Source organism: Camponotus vicinus, unplaced genomic scaffold, assembly GCF_025532165.1.
Source record: "Camponotus vicinus isolate PSW18456_S1 unplaced genomic scaffold, iyCamVici1.0 SCAF_14, whole genome shotgun sequence".
Lineage (NCBI taxonomy): Eukaryota > Metazoa > Arthropoda > Insecta > Hymenoptera > Formicidae > Camponotus > Camponotus vicinus.
In genome coordinates this window covers 1,253,068-1,272,844 of record NW_028141950.1, presented here as the reverse complement: position 1 = coordinate 1,272,844, position 19,777 = coordinate 1,253,068, and the positions used below count along the sequence as shown (strand labels likewise).

At 35.0% G+C, this 19,777-nt stretch overlaps 1 protein-coding gene and 1 long non-coding RNA gene across 5 annotated transcripts in view; one reads left to right on the top strand and one right to left on the bottom strand.

The window, feature by feature from the left end:
- Alpha-man-iib (alpha-Mannosidase class II b) overlaps positions 1-19,777 on the bottom strand; it is a 129,707-nt gene that overhangs the window by 25,075 nt on the left and 84,855 nt on the right. For all 4 annotated transcript variants that reach the window (XM_083089108.1, XM_083089111.1, XM_083089109.1 and 1 more), the window contains one exon: positions 7,352-7,444. In XM_083089108.1, the coding sequence (XP_082945234.1) occupies positions 7,352-7,444 (93 nt within the window). The remainder of the gene's footprint in view (positions 1-7,351; positions 7,445-19,777) is intronic.
- Positions 1-19,777, top strand: part of LOC145965507 (uncharacterized) — a 77,071-nt gene that overhangs the window by 36,118 nt on the left and 21,176 nt on the right. The window lies entirely within an intron of this gene.

Here is a 19,777-nt window from a genome sequence, read left to right as displayed (position 1 = left end):
AATTGGAACGTTCTTTCGCGCGGAACGCGCTTCCAAATTCGCGAAAGCTGTCTCTCTCTCTCTCTCTTTCTTTCTCTCTCGTTAATCAAAATTCGTTTCGTCGAGCGAGTCTCTCCAACAACGACAGACAACGTTATTTTCCCGCCTATTGTTTATCACGAATTATTTTTCATTTCCGTTGTTTGTTCTCTCAAAACAATGGATATTTTTTTAGACGAGTTAAAACGTCGATTGTTTGACATTTTAGAAAAAGATGACATCGTTCATTTTATGGTAAAGTATAAGTATGTAACGTTCTAATGTAATATTAAAAATAATAATATCACTTAATTTTTATACGTATTTAATTTAATATAATTTACTTTTTATTATGTATTCGCGCGCGATACATCTTTCTGAAAATACTCGATAAATAATACGAATAATAACAATTAGATTCAAATATTCACAGAATCTCGACGTTAATCTCGATCACGATTATGAACAGTCAAGAGCTAACGGCGGGATCCATTTCACAGGACAAATAACCGAAGTTGCCAGCAAGCTGCAGGCGGATACCCGTCTGTGCACATGAGACCCGAGAGCTTATTGGTATGCATGAGACAAGCACGTCGGGTCATAGCGCCCCTTTAATACACCCCTGGCTCTTTTGCCCTCGCCTGTTCTCCGGAGGCACAGCAGAGACGATCGTCCGGTTTGCCCTTCCTTCTCCTTTTACTCTCTCCGTTCGCACGACCCTCGTGTACTTTGTCACCTCGCCGGTAACTTCGCCTCGGCTACTTGCCGGGATCGCTATTATCACCCTTAACCGCGACATCGGGCGGAAGATGGAGCGTTGGCGCGCGGAATCACGTCCTTAGTCCTTGCTCGAGATTCCCATCCGAACCCTTCGAGACCGAATTGGAATGCAGATTGAAGCGCGAGGCAGCGTTTCGATCGGAGAGACGGCGATTGTCGCGCGGCTCTGTCGAAACTGCATCGAATATTAATTACTATCGTATCGGGGAAGTGTCGCGATGAGATTTACCGGACGATATCGGAATAACCTTAAGGTAGATCAGGGAGCCTCGGATTTTTCTCTTTCTCTTTCTTAATGATAAAATAATGCGAGGAAGCAAACACGACGATGAGGAGGAAGTAATATCAGGAAGGGAGATGTAAACAGGAAACGTAAAATTTTCCGAATCAATGATGAAGGCACGACCTTTAAAGCGGACCTAACGGAGCGTCGTTTCGTTCCTCGCATCGATCGAGACACACCCGTAAAAATACGACGCTGATAAAAAATTGAGATAATCGTAAGAAGAAATTGGGGTGGGTTTTGACATACGATCCGACGACCAACCCAGACTCGTTCCATTATATTGTATCTGGCACTATATCAACTCGAATAAACGAGTGACAGTAAGAAACTCCCTTCTTAGTTTTTTTATGAGTACTGATCATATATAATCGTAGAGAGAAATAGAGAGAGAGAAAGAGAGAGAGAGAGAAAGACGCGTCTCATCTTTCGCGCGGATGATCTTGACGCGAAATTGTGGGTAGATATGTTGTTTACGTGTTCCACTTTTTTACGGGTCACCCCCAAGTACATCTCGATCGAGATTAATCGAAACTTTATCGTTCTGCTCGAATGAAGGCTCCCTTCGCTTGAGAATACAAATGTAAAAATCCTGTTAAAATGGAGCTCTATCGCGGCTTTTTGAGACAAAATTAACTCTTATGTTGGAAATTTTCTCACGTAACAATACGCATAAAAGCTTAATCTTTTTTTAACAAGTCGCATTGCATTTAAACGGTCGCGTTTGTATAAAACTAATCGACAAGAAAAATAGCATTAAAAAATCAGCGTATTGATCAGCTGATTAATCATTTTATAATTGTAATATTAAAAAAATACAATTATGAAGTGAAACAAAAAATAATTTTTTTTATAATTAAAATTTTAGAAATAAAATAGAAATTACATCTTCATCTTTTATCTATGTGCCTTCTTGCTTTTTATCCTGGTTATTAAACAAAGTTTGTAGCGAAATTATATTTTATTTGATTTCAGTAAAATAAAAGAAAAAGAGAAAAAAATGCGACAACAAGTAAAAAATTTGCTGCAGGATCACATGTGTCTTCTCGTTGGTTAATGCTAAAAATTTAGTCAAGGGGTCGTTAACACCGTAACAGAGCACCAAACTTTTCGAATCTCGTGGCAGTAAAGCTCCAACTTTGGGGATATGTAGTTACTAGCTGCAACTTCCACGTAGTTTCGTGGCAATGTAAATAACTCTCTTAAGAAGTCCTTGCTACACATAACATACACCACGGAAAAATTGTTGTTACGTATGAGACATCTTATGCAAGCTTTATTATTTTCCACAAGTGAATAATAACTATATCGTATCTGAATAATAGATTTGAATAATAGATCTGAATAATAGTAATCGTGCTAATCGTAACTAGCTAATAGTAGCTATTTCTAATTTAATAAAAGATGTCTAGTTATAAATGTTGTTAATAAGCTTTATCAATATTTTTTATTACAAGAATTTTGTTTGAAGAGGAATAAAATTATTTTTCAATTCTTGTCGCGTAAAAAACTAATCACGTAAAAAGTTTGCTCAAATATAAATGTTAAATGTTAGTTATTATGTATTAGTGCACTCTTTTCTTAAATTAAATTGACCCAATTTATCATTATTACTCATACGTATATGTGGTAAATATTCGCAACGTCATGATCCTGATTGGCTCCGGAAGAAAGAACGTGATGTAAAATTGGCTCGGTTCTCTCAGTTGCCCGGAGAATGCAAATAATCCCGAGTATTTTCCCGAGAGTGAGGCTTGCCACTTTGTTCGAGAGCTTTGAATGTAAATCGTTGGATTGCGCTATTTATACATGGACTGAGAATGAAATAGCGCCGTCGAAGGAGTAAACAACGCGATCAAAGGAGCAAATACGAGATGCGAAAGTGGGACGCGCGTTAAAGTTTTGACATTTGACCGAGAAACAGATGATAAACCAAAGAAAACAGAATGCAAATATTTGTCGACAATGCGTGTATTCCAACTGTTTATGAATGAAAAATTAAGTACCATCAATCTTACAATAGCAACGTAATATAATTGATAGCATCGATCTTTTGTATGAAATTAAAATAAATTATATTTTACAAATACATCGATGACAGTAATGAAAAATTGCAACTTTCCGAGCGTGGATTATATTATCTCTTTTGTATAATAATTTTATATGATCACATTTCTTTTTTGTATAATAATTTTATATGATCACATTTCTTTTTTTTGTATAATAATTTTATATTTATTATTTGTCTACATTTGTTGCTGAAAATATATTGATAAAATAGATATGAAATATTGGAAAAAGACTGTAATTATATTGATACTGTATATAAAAACGTATAAAAGTACAAAAAAAATAATATATATAGATTAAAAATAAAATTTTGAATATTTCCCTCTCAAGCTTCTTTATATAAAAAAAAATTACAAAAAATAACATACATGGAATAAAATAAAATTTTGAATAATTCCCTCAAGCTTTTTTAATATTAAAAAATCTTTCTGATTAAAAGGGAGATTTAAGGTTAAACATTATTCTCTTGCTGTTACATTTAATTCATTGTTACAGCACCAGATTCGAAAGTCGCTTATTTATAGTCATATTATAACTGTAATATTTAATATGTAATATTTTACATATAAATAATATAATCAAAATATGCAATATTATATATATTACTCTTTCATTATTGCGTTAGCATTATGATGTCTTTGGAAAGAAAATTATCCAACGCCTATATACGAAATGCTTCGAAGAAAATTCCGCTATTATTTTCGCACTGTTAACAGCAGGATCGACTTTCTATAAACCAATAGCGATCGCTATACGATTTGACGGAATGTTTCCTTCCTTCCTGGATCTCGACATTGCCAAATTCCCGTCCCAATACGGGCGAATTCAAACCCAAAAGAGCATACTTGCAAGCGCATTCGATGAATTCCGTCAACGAAATCGCGTCCATTGCCCGCTATTGTCGCCCACGTTTTCCGAAGGGCGACCACTGCCCGTGCTATTGTATCTCCACGACAATGAACTGATGAGCTGGTATTGTCGTGTTCGTTCAACTCTGTATCGCATTCGAAAGAGTGACGTGGAGCGAGAAAGAGAGAGGAAATCGCGGCGTCGCGTTTGAATTTTTAATGATGGGTTGGCTCCAGTCTCGAACAGGGGGTTCAAAGTACTCGCTTCGCTATATCCAGTGCTATCCATATCCGTAATCCCGCAGGATTAACCGAGGAGACTAGAACGGACGACGTTGAGATTCTCGGTTCGCGATTCTAAGTCTCGCGAACGAGACGCGGAGATGCCGCGAGATATTGCGCCTTTCGCAATTTTCTTCGGAAAAAGCGAAAAGACTCGAGTCTGCCAATAAAATGGCAAATAAAGCTAGGAGAGTATATCTCGCGCGAGAAAGCAATTATACCGAAGCCCGACGACTTTTACTATGGGACGCGCGAGACGGCTATTGTAGCGGCTCTCGCGACAACATCTGCAGAAGAACAAGAACCTGTAATTACTGCAACTCTGCTGCTTTTTCCAGAGAGGTTGAAAAGGAAACAGAGAACTTCAAGTGCTGTCTCAGCGCTTCACTCTATTGTATTTGAAAAATTATTTAACATTTAAAGAGAATGTTTCGTACTCGTAGATTTTTCATTCTTTTTGCTTTGTATATTTGACGGTTGATATGTCAAACTTTCGTTTAAACAGTGTTCCCTGAATTTCTAGGATCACGCAGGATCGCTAGAAATTCATTTTCGAATGCCTTATTTCCTTTGAGACGGATCGAAGGGTCGACGCGAGGAGCGAAATGCTCCTTGATCCCTTTTTCTCTTTTTCTCGCGAATGAATTTTATATATTCGAGATTTTCCGCGCGATTACCCGAAGAATTCCTTTTTCTACGCATAATTACCCGTCGTTGCCTGGCGCGATGTCACGTTGATGCGATCGCAATTTTACAGTGAGAAAATATTAAAACTGTGTAGAATGGAAGAGAAGCGCTAATTTATCACATCGCTTCAAAAATGACACGAAGATAAAAAAAATAAAAACGTTCCAGAAAACAAATTATAAAACTGCGTTATGTAACATTAACGCTCGGTGTGATAACGTCGCCTTCATAATACGGATACACGCTTCACTTTTAGATTAAATATCGTACGCGTACATTCGAAAATATGCGAGAATCTCGTATTTTTTTGTCATTTTTCAAAGATACACGGAATACGATATTTACGGCGCATTTATTCGTTTCGAAATTTTATTTTTCGAAAAAACCTTCATCAGCAATTATTCTACGATTAAACTGTACCGAAAATTGAAACGTCATAGTCGCACGAATTTCATAAGGACTGTACACATTAGCGTAGTCACAAAGTACGGGAAACGGAAAATTGCTAGGATTCATAATGGAGAATTATTCGTTGGAGCTTTGATCAAACGATTCTGTCACTTGTCTCGTTAAAAGCAGACCATCATGGGTCCAAGGATGATGGTTAATGGACGCCGTACAAAGGTTTGTCCGGAAACCGCGACATGGGGGATTACAGTACTCGCGAGTACTGTATACAGAGAAAGGAAAAGAGAGGGGAAAGGCATTTTTCCGAGTGCACATATGCATTTTGCATCAAGTAAATAAATAAGCATAATTTTGCAGACGCGAACCGGGACGCGTTCGCGATTTAAAATTTATTACGCCACAAAGGGATTAGCGATATCGAATAATGATTTACACATTTTCACAAAAGAGTCGTAATTCACACGTAAACTTATGTAAATTTAATGGAGCCAGGCGGAATAATCGATCGCTTTCGGTTAAATGCGAAAATAATTTGTTTTTTTAAATAAATAATTTTAGCATGTGTGATAACGTTAAAAATATTCATTATTTTTGACGATTTTGTGTTAACTTTATCATTAAATGATTATCGCGTTGTTTGTCTACTTGTAATGTTTTCGACAATCTCGTTTAATGTCGCGTGAAAATATCGATATTTATATATCATGTTACTTTAATTAATCAAGTTAATTACTCTCTCCGTGCAACATAAAATTATTTCTTCGATAGTTTTCGATAATGTAAGAGAAAACGACAGCAAATAGCGCAAGGCCTGACAAAGAACTCGTTATACTACTAGCAATAGAGTCGCACACGGCTGAGCATAAAAGTACTCTTACTACTTACGATACTTGCGCGAATGCACTTCGACTAAGTATCATAAAAAATATCCTTAAATGTTTCCATTATCGCAAACTCTCGAAATGTTGGAATGCTTATGCGGTTAATCTCGCGTTTTATCGTGATATGAAAAAATCGATTATAAAAAAAAAATATATTATTAAATTATTTCACTAAAGACCGACTCGGTTATTTTATTCATCAACATATTATTGTTTTATAATAAAACAATTATAATAAATATATCGCGCGACAAGCCAATAATCTCGGGTAAATGAAACGTCGTATGTATAAATTCACACACAAATACGTTGCAGTCACGAAAATGTCAGAAAAATTCATAAAAAACAATATTGTGTCGCGCAGATTTGAGCTAGCGGTGTGCAAATTGCGAGGATAAACCTCGAAGGATCGAAATGCTTTATAACACCATAAACAAAGCCTCCTTCGCGATTCTCCAGCGTCAGGCGAGCTTTTTACACTCCCTCGGCATCGTAAATCCTCGCTCGCGCATTAACGGGCAACGTGAAAGCACGTTGAGAAGAGCTTTGCACGAGCGAATACCTCGTATTCGCCCCCAACGTTTCCGCTGTTTATATCGTCTTACGCTTTTCTCTCATGCCCGATAATTTTATACAATAATTCCCTCTTACACTCCTCCCCTCTTACTCTCTTCCGCATCTGCAACAGCCGTTTATTCGCAGCTGCATTATTGCATGAGAGAGATGGAGAGAGATCCATTATACGGCAATATATTTAAAATAGTCTCGCTATAAAGCAATCGTAAATGTGTTGAAAGAAAATCCAATACGATTGAAATGCGCTTGCATTTCTTTAAATTATTAGCTTAACAAGCAATTCTTTCTTCGTTAATATTTTAAGATAGCATCATTAGATTTATTATTAGACTGTATTCTAGTGTCGTATTTTATTTTAAAAGTTACAGCGACAAATCATAGATAAGCATGTACTTTCGACGTAACGAAAGATTGCTTACAATCGCGAAGTGAGGCTTCTTTATTGGAAAATTGTAGAATCGCAATTTTACACCCGCCAGCGAAATATTTCATTAAATTCATTAGATTAATTAATTCACCTTCAAGGGCGGCCTCGTTGGATCTTTTCGCAGTTCGGCGAAACGCGCCTCGAAGCTGTCGTCCCAATATTCTCGACTCCGCATCCATGAGGGCTGCAACAGAAAGGTAAACAACCGTGAGAAATTTCGTATTACACAGCCGGATATTACTGCGCGGTTAATAAAATAAAAGCCGCGAGGACGTAATTTCGCTCCCCGTACATAACAAAAGTAAAATAAGATAAAGTAATGTACGTTGTACATATATATATGTATATATATGTTGTTGCATTTTCGTTCAGCGAAGTTAGAAGTTGATGAATGTTGGCAATTTTGTGAGAACAAATTAATTAGTTTCTCTCGTTTTTAATTTAACTTGGTTTCGCGTGTTTATAAATATTGCAAAAGCTTATAAACTTTACAGACATATATCCTACGTTTAATTTCTGTAGAATTTGTGTTCAATTATCGCGTTCGTTTCGTTTTGCAGCCTTATTTGACAGATGTCAATCTTATCGTTCCGCGCTTCATTTTGCGAACACTTTATCCTTGAATGATGATTAAATATATTGTACAAGTGCGAATCTCTATTCGCGACTTCCGTCTTTTTTCCGCAACGTTGCGTGCGTCGTTCCTTTTTATCGCCTCGTGTTAATAACAGCTTTATCGTGGTAATAGTTTTGACGCGATACCTTGTCGATAAGGTAAACGCACGTAGCGAAATCACGATGACATCGATGTTGACTTTACACGAAAGCTCTCGCTTTCGCCATCGAGATTCCGCGAAAATGTAAGTAAAATATTCCCCAGGAAAAACAAGCAAAAGGAAACATTCCCCTTACTTTACAAGATTTTTACAAATTAGAAGATTTTTCAAAGTTCAAAGTGCATGACACAAAAATACTATAATTGTAACAGAATTTATCTTAATTGGATTTTAATTTAAACATGAAAAATGTGATTTATTGTTTCAAGTATCGAGATATTTAACGTTAAGAAAGATGAGCCTTTGGGCGACAAATAAAAGTTTCGTTCGGAATAATTTAAGATTTTATCGTAGAACTCTCTTTCTTATAAAAGTTTCAAATGCCATAGTTTTTTGGGACATTTTATACAAAAGACAATAATACCTCGCCTGAATAATCGTCGAGGATCGGAGGAGAGGGGGGAAGGCGCGAGTTCACGCTCCAAGATGGGAAGTAATGAAGTAGAGCGAAATTGGAATTCGCAAGGAATCTGATCCCGTCGATTCTAAACATCGATTACGCAAGTCCGAACGCGCCGCGCATTGGTACAAGCACCACGAAATTCGAAGACTTCCGGTTCTGGCGCACCGCGTGACCGCAGAAAATTTGGAGCGAGAGAGCGAAATAATTTCAATCGACCCGTCAAATTTCGATGCTGCCGCTTCTAGCTACATTCCTATCAATCAAAATAATATTTTAACAAACGAAATTATTTCAAAATGATCGCAAATGCTCGAATACGCAGTGGTAAAATTGAATCCTACATGTAAAATATTTAATCACGCATTTCTTTTTTTTCTCTTTTAATAGCGTTTATAATACGAAATACCAGATTCATAAATCGAGCTTGTTTTAAATCGAATATCATATAAATTATAATTGCAGAGCAATAAATATTATAAAAATCTAAGTATTAGAAACATTAGTCCATGTAATTCGTACTTGAAAAAATCAAAATCTCAGTGCAAATTATTCAAAATAAATTACTATGAAATATATGTATTTTTTGCAAAGTACAAGCAGTGAAGAAAGAAAACTTAAAATAATTATTATATTAAAATATCAATCCTTTGATAATTAAAATATTGTTTAGGATATTTAGAGATAAATAATGTTAGTCTACAATTCTGCTCATCTTCTTATCAAACAATTTACATGTATAATTTTTTTATTTTCTAATTAAAAAAAGTTATTTAAAAAACTAATATGTCGATTAAAAAATCTATTAGAGACATTTTTAAGATTATTAAGAATATTAAAAATGCAATAATATTTGAGTGTTATTAATTATTATTTATTATTTTTAATTATTATAAAATTTTTTCAAACAATGTTTTATCTCTGAGAAAAAATGCAACACAATGACACGATTACTGCATATTAAAAGAAATTAAAAGCGAGCAGCTGAAAAAACGTTTTAATTTCTATCAACAGCAAGCCACCAGCGAATTAATCATCATAAATCCAGGATCGACGGCGGAGATAAAGCCGAGTCAAAATTAAATCCCAAGCGAAGAGCTCGTCCATCGAGCCCAACGGACTACCCATCGAGATATATCCTCCTTCTAAAGATCTTCTTCCACGGAGCTCTTTCCGATTATCCGGCGATCGGTCGAGCTTTCTTGTAACAGAGCTTATCCCGTCGACGTTAATTAAACATCGAAAAGCTTCGCTCCCTAATCCAACCGGGATATTTTCTTTCGCCTGAGATTATTTAGGAAGAGAAGGAATATTTTCTCCGAATTTTCTCTCCGATTTTTATCTGTCTGCTCTTCTCTCCTTTGATCGGATAAAAATGCTTTTTCTCGCTTTTGCCGGTCAGGATTTGTAAACATTTAGATAACGAATTAAATTTTTTAATAGAAAAGTAATTTGCACTCTAGATAATCAAATTATCGATTAAATATATATTATTAATATGATAATTTTATAATTTCAATTTTATATTTTCCAATTCATGACTGATAGCGTACTCGAATACGTTTCTAAAGAAATTATCAGAATTTTGCTTTAAAATAAAAAGATTGATTTTTTCATTTTCATATTTGTTAATTTATCTTTTAAACACACAATATAAATAGCTGATACACATAATTAAATATACGTATAAACATATTATTATTCACAAATAATTCAAGTTGAATACAAAATACGTTTGTACGTAATACTTTATAAAATTTTGATACGGGAGTATTTTATAGAATCAATCTCTTAAGCTTTTAAAACACCGGTTTTAACGAAACAGCGATGGCGTCTGTCAATCGCGAGAGAAAACGTTTTTTTACTCCAATTGTGTACTAACTATCCCCGTCCGGCTTCCTTTCGCTACACCTTCCGGTAGCGAATGAAGATGAAGCATTTTACGAAGTGTTCCAGAAGAGGAGGATATTTCCTCGGAGGATAGAGAGCGATCTTGGAGAGATGGCCGGGAAGAGAAGGAAGGACGAAAACGAACGGACGGATCTTGGAGGGATATCGAAGTAACGCTATCTTATCGACACAAATCCCACAGGAGACTCCTCTTGGGCAACTGCGTACGGTTTTACAAGAGCACTTTAAGCTGATTATTCGTCTAAGATGCCGATTGCCTTTTCATTATCACGCGACTTATTTGAATCTTGATAATAACACGAATTTTCTCTGGAATTTTATCGAGCAATCAAGCGAATGATAATCTGGACAGTTTAAAATCCTTTAATATTTGCACATTACTCTCTCGTTATCTTTTTGTCGTACTTTTTCAAGAATAAATCGTTTAATTATAAATTTTAATATAAATTATATTATTAATTATAAATTAATTATAAATTCGTCTAATTATCATAATTTTTTTCAAAACATTTTTATCTTCCATTTTCATGTGAATAATACTAGCTTATTAAATTGACAATTAATATTTTCCCTAACAATACATGCATATTTTTAGACAAATTATCGATCACAGAATAGAGAAATAAACGTTTATCTTTGCATTCCATTCTATTCAGTCTTTTAAAGATTGGCAAACGTTCCGAAGAACATTATTCCGCGCTCCGTTGATAGTTCGATGGCCTAAAGCTCAAGCTTCATTAGTTTCCGTCCATGTTAGGGCATGCTAATGTGTGCGTGGACGTGTATAGCGTGGTGCCGAAGTTAACGGCTGCACGGACGATGTACGATTCGCGAGTTTCACGCGAAATCTACCATAGCGCTTCACAGGCCACGAATGGGAAAGCCCAGAATAAGTTTACGAGATTGACGTTCACAGATACTCGGCGATCGATTCGCGGCGCTTCGCCGACAATCTATACTCGAAGTCGAAGCGACGAACGAGATTCGGGCAACGTGTGCAGTGATGAATTATAACAAGCGTATAAAGCCTTTAGTCGAGCTTTTGGAATTTGCACAAGTTTGCAAAATACGAAAGATTCGAGTTTTAACTGAAAAAAGCGTCTCACAAAATTATAAAAAATGATAATATATATTTAATATTCTTTCTCCCCTTGTCCAAACATTTATTTGATTATTTTAAATAATTCAAGGTAATAGAAAGATCGCATTTTCTCGATAATCTACGCGTTAGATAAGAGGCTAAAAATTAGTTGCGTTCGAGGTCGGTAAAAAATATTAATACACATGGCAACAAGTTTCTATTTTTATTGCACCCTTGCCGCAACAACTTGGATGGATCTATTGAGGGAATGTTTCGTGTTGCTCTGACGCGCATGTAAGAATTTCTTCGTACAATTTGCAAAAGTACCTCGTTGTCGTTCCATCGAAATGTTATTTTCACTCGTAGCAGACTACCGGTCTCGCATTTTTGCAAGTGATTACCGCAAGTGCTCTGCGGATCTAAAGGAAGAAGGTCAGCGCGGTGAAAAAGCGTTTTCATCCTTAAAAAACCGGGACTAATTGTATATCGCGCAGCCTGCGGCTGTGGCTTGTGTTCCTCCATTAAGCTCGCCTTCCTTTTGCATTTTGACCGCAGCGCATCATCGTCACGCTTGCCGAACGTGATGTCGGGGGATAATTCTATTTTGCGGCTCGCGAGATTTTAAGCGGTAAGATGCGCGCGAAATTATATTACGGAATATAAAGACACTTATAATGCGGATAAGAAAGTAGCAAGTCCCGAAAGTTCTCGCTTTGCAAATAATTTTGGCTCTCTGCGCACATCAGTTTTTTTATTCATAGAAATATTTCTAAATGTAGAAATTTTATTTTTAAATGTAAAGAAACTCCTCGCACTCTTTGGAATATGAGATATTTTCGGCAGCACATGTATAATTTTATACAACACATCTTCCTGTATACATTATTGTAAAAAAATTATAGAAACGGTTCTAATTGATTTCTCAATGTTTAATTTCTCCCTCTTTCTTTCTGAAAATTTTATTTTTAGAATTGACTAGATATTTGTTAGATAATTTTGAATTACAAATTAGAATAAATGTGATGCGAATAAATCAGAAAACTTTGTGCCTTAATTCCATCCAGATATTCAAATATCGAGAAGCGAGTTCCAAATCGAGAATATAAAATTTCGCGAATCGCCTAAACACGCTACTTTTTTCCATCGATATATTTTGCATTAAGCGTCGATCTGCCGAATGAAGCCACTAGAGATTTAATCGATTTGATAAAAAAAAAAGAAAAAAAAGAGAGAGAAGAGAAGCGGAAAAGATAGAGGAATGTTCCCATTTGCTGTAAGTGACGTGGAGAGAGAAGTCGAACTTGTTGAACTCGGAGATGTAACAGAGTGATGTAACATAGAGCGGGTGATATATGTCGAATTAATTGTTCCAAGCTGCGCTTGAATTACGTGTGAAAATTTTAATTATCGGGCGTCAATTAAAATGCGGAACGGGACGAGTCGTTAAATTCGCCGCCTATAATATAAATCGAGAATACTTTTTATTAATTCAATATTCTTTCGCTCCTTATTAATTAATTCAATCTTCGTACACGTGCCGCGAAACGATGGTAATAATCTTTATTACGAGATTCGCGTGCCTCACAAGGGACATTTGATATTCGAGCGAAGAGAGTATTTGTGAAATGTTAATTCGCACGGAGATTAACCAGATTTTAAATTTAACTCAAATATTTATATTCCTGTACTTTCATTCGCCGCTGCCGTACGAATTCGATCTCTGTTCTCTCAGAATTAAAAATCTCTTTAAAAGTCTAATTTTTTTATAAAAGCCGCGAGGATAATTTTTAATTAACTTGGTCTCTAATAAATCTAACGTATCTAGAGCGATTGATCATCTGACACTTGTTTAAAGTAAAAAAATTAATTTATATATATTGTTATTTTAAATTTGAAAAATCTGTTGCAAAGGAATTAATAATGCTCTTGGATAACGAATAAACTTGATACACCATTGATAATGGAGCATTTTGTCAAACAAATAAAAAAACCGTTAAAGGGAAATAATTATACATCTCTGCAAGAAATAAATTCGCTACAAACGAGAGGCTCTCTCTCTCTCCCCCCCCCCTCTCTCTCTCTCGAACAAGAATCTGCTCAACGGCAGTTTACAATTCCCCGGAGGACCGACAATTCCATGAGAGAAATTCGATATCGAACGCAGAATGGATGGAGAATATGAGGGGGAAGGGGAACGGAGCTGATAAGGGGGAGAGGGTGCCGCTCCCAGGTTTATTTTCCCCCCTCGTCGTCGTCTAATAGCGCGTCAAAGGAGACACGTAAACGACGGCAATGACGGCGCCCGGCGAAGCGAAGGCAAATGGGTGCATCCAGTGCACTAAAGCGCTCCTTTGTTCCCGACACGTGATTGACGGTGAGTGGTTCACGGTTTCCTACCCCCAGCGCGACGCAGGGGAGAGATTACCGTCGAACGCATCGAGAGGGACGATGCACTCGACGCGACGCGGTAGGATACGACTATCCCTGACCTCATTGGCGCGTTTATCGTCGCCAATTTACACGGGAACAATTTCGCGGGGAAAGACAGAAAGACAGTCTACATGTGAATCTCTCTTTCTCCCTCTCTCTCTCTCTCTCTCTCTGTCTCTGTATCTATCTTTCGATATGCGTCGACGACCCTTAATTACGTCGAGTTATTTATTCGACATCCAAGTGACTTGTGTTGCTCCTACGAAAAATAGATAATGATAAAAAATCTTTTGTCAATCAAATGCACCCTTAAATTACATTGATAAGATTAATTAGTTCTAATTAAGCGTAGAAAAATATTCGTGTAATTACGTAGGAGAAAAAAAATGTTGCGCCGGCGCCTAAACATTTTAATGAAGGAAAAATCGACTCCAAACAGAGCGATATTCCATGCGGAAATGTCCACGTACGCGGACAAATTATTTTACACGAGACGCGAATAAAATTATTCTCTCTCTTTCTCGTCGCGGATGAAACAAAATTTACAGCGCAACATGTTGCACCGCCGCGATGCGAAATTCCGTACGATGATTATGCGCAAATTGCGTTTATCCGATCGTATCCCGATGACGTCGCGTCGCCGTAATTGCTCGTATCAAGCGGCGTCTGGAAATTTATCGGAAGATGAAAGAATCACCGGTGCACCGGTGTTTACGACCCGATGCCGCGGGAAACGCTTCACGGAGTTCGAAAAGAAATGAGAGAGTGCAGACGAGATCAATAGCGTGGAATTTTGAGACGGATAATCTGTTTTACGATAATCGTGAATTTCCTTTTTTTATAAATAATTTTTATGCACTAATGCATGCGTTCAGGAACGGAATATAAATACGTAAAGATTATTTAGCAAGATAAAAAGTGTCCCGATACATTGTACAGATTGGCAGCAATTAATTATTGATATAATATATAATTTTTGTTTAAAACTAAGATTTTTAATCCTATTGATTTTTTTGAAAAGCATGGATTTTAAATCTTTTAACGAATAGACTTGCTAAATCAATCAGTCATGTAAAATACTAAATAAAGTATTAAATAATTATTTAGAGAGAATTATATTGATTTTGATTGTAAATTTAACGCTTCTGCAGGATGATAAAAAATTGGAAATATCATGCTTTTTGAAAGAATAAAATTTTGCTTAAAACAGATCAATTTATTTTATAATAGACTAAAAAACAATATTGCTGCGAATTATGCAGGCATTACGAAGAAATGGCTTATCACGAATATTAATAATTTAATATATCGTATCATTGGGCCACCAGTGAAAATGGCGTTATTATTAATGTAAACGATAAATCCTGTATTTTAAATATTGGTCAGTGCAATATCCACAGTGTAGCACTAAAAATTGCATTAAAAATGACTACAGTACACGACAATTTATATCGTTGATGCACCTCGACACGTCGATCGATCGATTAATGTGTGTGATTGATATATGATTCTATTTTAAATATATTAAAATGTATTACACGATTAAATTTATTTCTCTGATATCGGAGAAGCAACGGTCGATTATCACGTCATATTATGTGAGAACGATAATGCATCGAACGAAGTTAGCTCAATTCGACGCTCATCGTTCCGACAATGCTTTAGGCTGTTTAACAATATGACACATGGATTGCACGCACAGACATGTGCAATATAATACAGTTAGAGTATCGTACAGCAAGAGCGACAGAATCGCATATAAATCGGTTGCATTGACATATTACTTGCTCCATTAAATATGTTAATTAGTGATTCCCAGGACAAAAAGAAAAGCAGTTTATCTTCAATATACACAAGTTGCTCATTTATGCCTAATAATATTCTATAATAAAAAATATAATCGCGATTAATTTATGTTAATAATCTGAAATTGGCGAAGAATCAAAATATTGTTCCGTTTGTATATATTATTTCTTTACAAAACTTTTACAACTGTAATGTATGTGAAAAACTGTTAATAAGTATGTATTTTTTTAGTTTCATCGATTTTAATTAAATAAAATTACTAAAATTGTATGCTTTTTTGATTATATAATTTAAATAATAAGTAAAAATGAAAAATGTTTAGAATTGATAATAATTGATAAATTAATAAAATTTATAATTTTATTTAATTAGCGATTAAATAAGACTCGAGCGATATCATAGATTTAGTTTATTCGCATTTTTGATTTTCGGCGTTTTCGTGGTCATTATTGTATCGGGACATTACCGAAATCGATCAATGGAGAGGAAACACCTGATAGCCGATAACCGAAAGCGGAATTTCAGTCGAGGAAATTTAGTGTATAATGTCTGAGCACAGAGTCATGGTTATATTTTATGATTTCTGCAATTCTCCATATCTTCTATATTTATACTAGTCTCCATATCTAGATTATTTTGTCTAGCAGGAAAATGTAATATTTTTTAAATAAATACAAATCTATCTCTATTATGTGCTGTAATATACTCGATATAATATCGAAAAATTGGATTCATTTTATTTAATCCATTATGAGGCAGAGAAAGAGAAATGTATTTCGTAATAATTTCTTTCCTTTGGGGAAATAATAAATTATTTGTTTCAATAGAATTAAGGGGCTAATATTAGGAGACAAGAGAGAAAAGGAAAAAAAAAGAAGATGAATGTATGTTCGATTATTGTGTCCGTTTTTGATCGAAGCATATAGAATCGTACACAAATAGACGTGACCTTACTTAGATATTGTACGAGTTCTCTTTTGCTTAAGCTATGGTCAAGGGTATTCGTAACGCGTAGGTATCTCGTACAACTATTTTTGCTCTAATACAGAAATCTAATAAGGAAGGTCAAATAACTAGCTAGAGCAACCTAGCAGGTGAAATCGATCGGTCTAAATGCTAGAGACTTTTCACTTAAACTTTTGATGAATATTTTTTTAAATTTATTCTAACAGATATCTACACATTTAAATTAAAAATAGCCATAATTAAATATTTCTTACGAAATTTTACGTTTTCTCCCCATTTAGAGAAATACGTAATACTTAATACTTTACTAATTCTTGCGTGTAAGAAAATGTGAAAATGCACGACATAACAAATAGTGGTATAACGTTCGGGACGGTAAAAATTCCAAAACGAACTTTATTCGTGCAAATCAATAGCGTTCCAAGTTTGCAGATACACATGCTGCTCCATTATATTTGTGTTATATTGAAAGAAAGCATGTGAAAAATAAAGCAAATGTTGCTACGAAATCATGTTAGTATGCATTAAACAACGGAACAAATATTGATGAATATCTGCCGCATTTCAATTAAATGTTTTGCAAAGAAAGAAATTATAATTCCATTGAAATTTGTACAGTTATCATATTAATAACTCTCACAAGTAATTAATATTAGAAAATATACATAATAGCCAAATCTTATTTTAGAAGAAGCTAAAATAGTAAAAATCAAATTTATAAAACATGTTGAAACTCTATAAAGAAATAAATACCTTGAGGTAAATGCAAGTAAATTAAAGCAGAGCAAGTTGATATCGGCTGTCATTAAAGCAACAACAAGATACAATCTACTAATAATTAGTTATAAAAGTTATATCTAAAATATACATTTATATATCTATACTATTACAATGTTACAAGTATAATATACAATTTTACTTATTAATCATTCGTTATTATTACCGATTTTCCGATATCGAATTTGCATCTGCAATTCTAAACCAAGTCGTCGGATATGTAATATTTAAAATACGCGGCTCTCCCCATTTGCAAATTTAATAAAACCGCCGCTTTTATTCCGTGAGATATCGTTTCATAATTCACAGAGCCCACATAATCCTCGACATTTTATCGACACTTGCGGAAAAAGAGAGAAAAATTACGAGGACGAACAAAGAGCCGCGCGCAAAACTAAGTATGCGATGTAATCAGATTTTATCGAATAAAATATAAACAACACAAGAACAATCCATCAATGTAGGAATAATCGATTGAAATCTGATCGTCTTTCATCTTGCAGCGCAATTTCGTAAAAGCGCTACTATTCTTTCAGATATCGGTTTACATTTAGCATCATTATGCGAAAGATTGATCGATACAAATGCTGGATATAACAATCTGAACTGGTAATGCAAGAGAACTTACGTTCACTTTTTTTCTATATAAAATAGTCAGTATTTCTCTATTATTTCTCTCGAAACATTTAAGCAGAAAAATGAAAAAAAAAGATTATTTACGAGAGAAAGTGAGTTTTTTCAATTATTCATCATGTTGAGTCTTTTACAGTTCGGATATTATTTTAGTCATTATATGTTTTTCAAATTTTATTTTTCTAAAAAGAAAGCGCAAATTTTTCAAACTCGTTTAAAAAAAAAATAAATTTACTCTTGCAACGATCGATTCGATAATAAAAGGATGTCCTGGCGCATTTGCATTAAAAAAGTAATTTCAAATTTAGAAGGACCCAAGCGCGCGAGCAGACACGTCTTGGAAAATAAACCGATACCACCGTTTTTCATTGTTTATTTACCTGGACCGCGCCATTTTACAAGCTTCGCGTGTACGTTGTCTCGCATATTTTTTTGCATGCCACGCATGCTGTAACAACACAACGATGAAATAATTCTACTCAAAATAGGATCTGCTAATCAGAGGATTTACAATCCTCTTTTCGCGGCATCCGATATGTGCTCGATGACGAAACAGCGACAAGGTGAAAGAAGACGAAAGAGGCGGAAACTACGCGGGCTTTTTCCCTTCTGTTGAATTCTAAGATATCGACTTTTCAATTGGGTCACGTATACGTCGATTCTGCATTCGCTTACCTACGTATACAGGATGGTTCAGAGACATTGACTCTTGCGAGTTTCATTTGTACGTTACATGATTGAACCAAGATATGTGACAGTGTATAAGCAATTGGCAATCGTATTTTTAGATTAAGAGCTTTTCAGTAAAAGTTGAAAAAATAATCTATGGAAATAATTTATAAAAATTTGTAAGTTAAATATAATAACGAGATAATTATACACTCTGTATATAAAAATGATACAGTATTATTTGTAAGATACGAACATGCATCAAAAAATTTGGAAATTTCTCTCTTTTTACATGGAAAAAAAATTAAATAAAAAAATATTGCACTTTCTTAAATTTTTATTTTAATGATTAATTTCAATCCCATTCGAGATCTTAGAATTTGACGAAAAGAAATTTACAAATTAAAGTAATAGAAATAGAAATTTACTTTGATTAATAAAAATCTATTACGAGAATGTAATAACTTTTGAAAGGTGAAATAAGAATCGTTTAATAAAAATTTAAAAAAATTATTATTTCAATTTTTCGAGGACCAAGAAAGTTGTATTTTATTTTAAAAAAGGTTTAATTCTCACATCGAAACCCGAAGAAATTTATAGGTGACAGACTCCATGCGGTAAAGTGGAAGAGGGCGAATCGGGTCAGGCGAAGGAAATGTGTTTTCGAGAAAACGTGCGGACGGGATCGCGTAACGATATCCACGTATCGACATCGGCAAAGTGAACGCACGCGTACCTAAAAGCAGCTTGCGAGAGACCGGGTTAAGGGTCGACCTGTTTGCGTTTCGATGTGTACGTGCGAACAACGCATTATTCATTCTCGGAGCAGTGAACAAGGGAAGGTACGACGGCATTGTGACCCCCGATACGAAAAGGACTGACACGTTCCGATGTGTCGCCCTTCATAAGGCTAGCTTTGAGCTAAAAGCTATTTAACGAACTTCAATTAGCGCATAAATTATGTGCGTTTTCATATGTGTATAAACGATTACACTACAAATATATAAC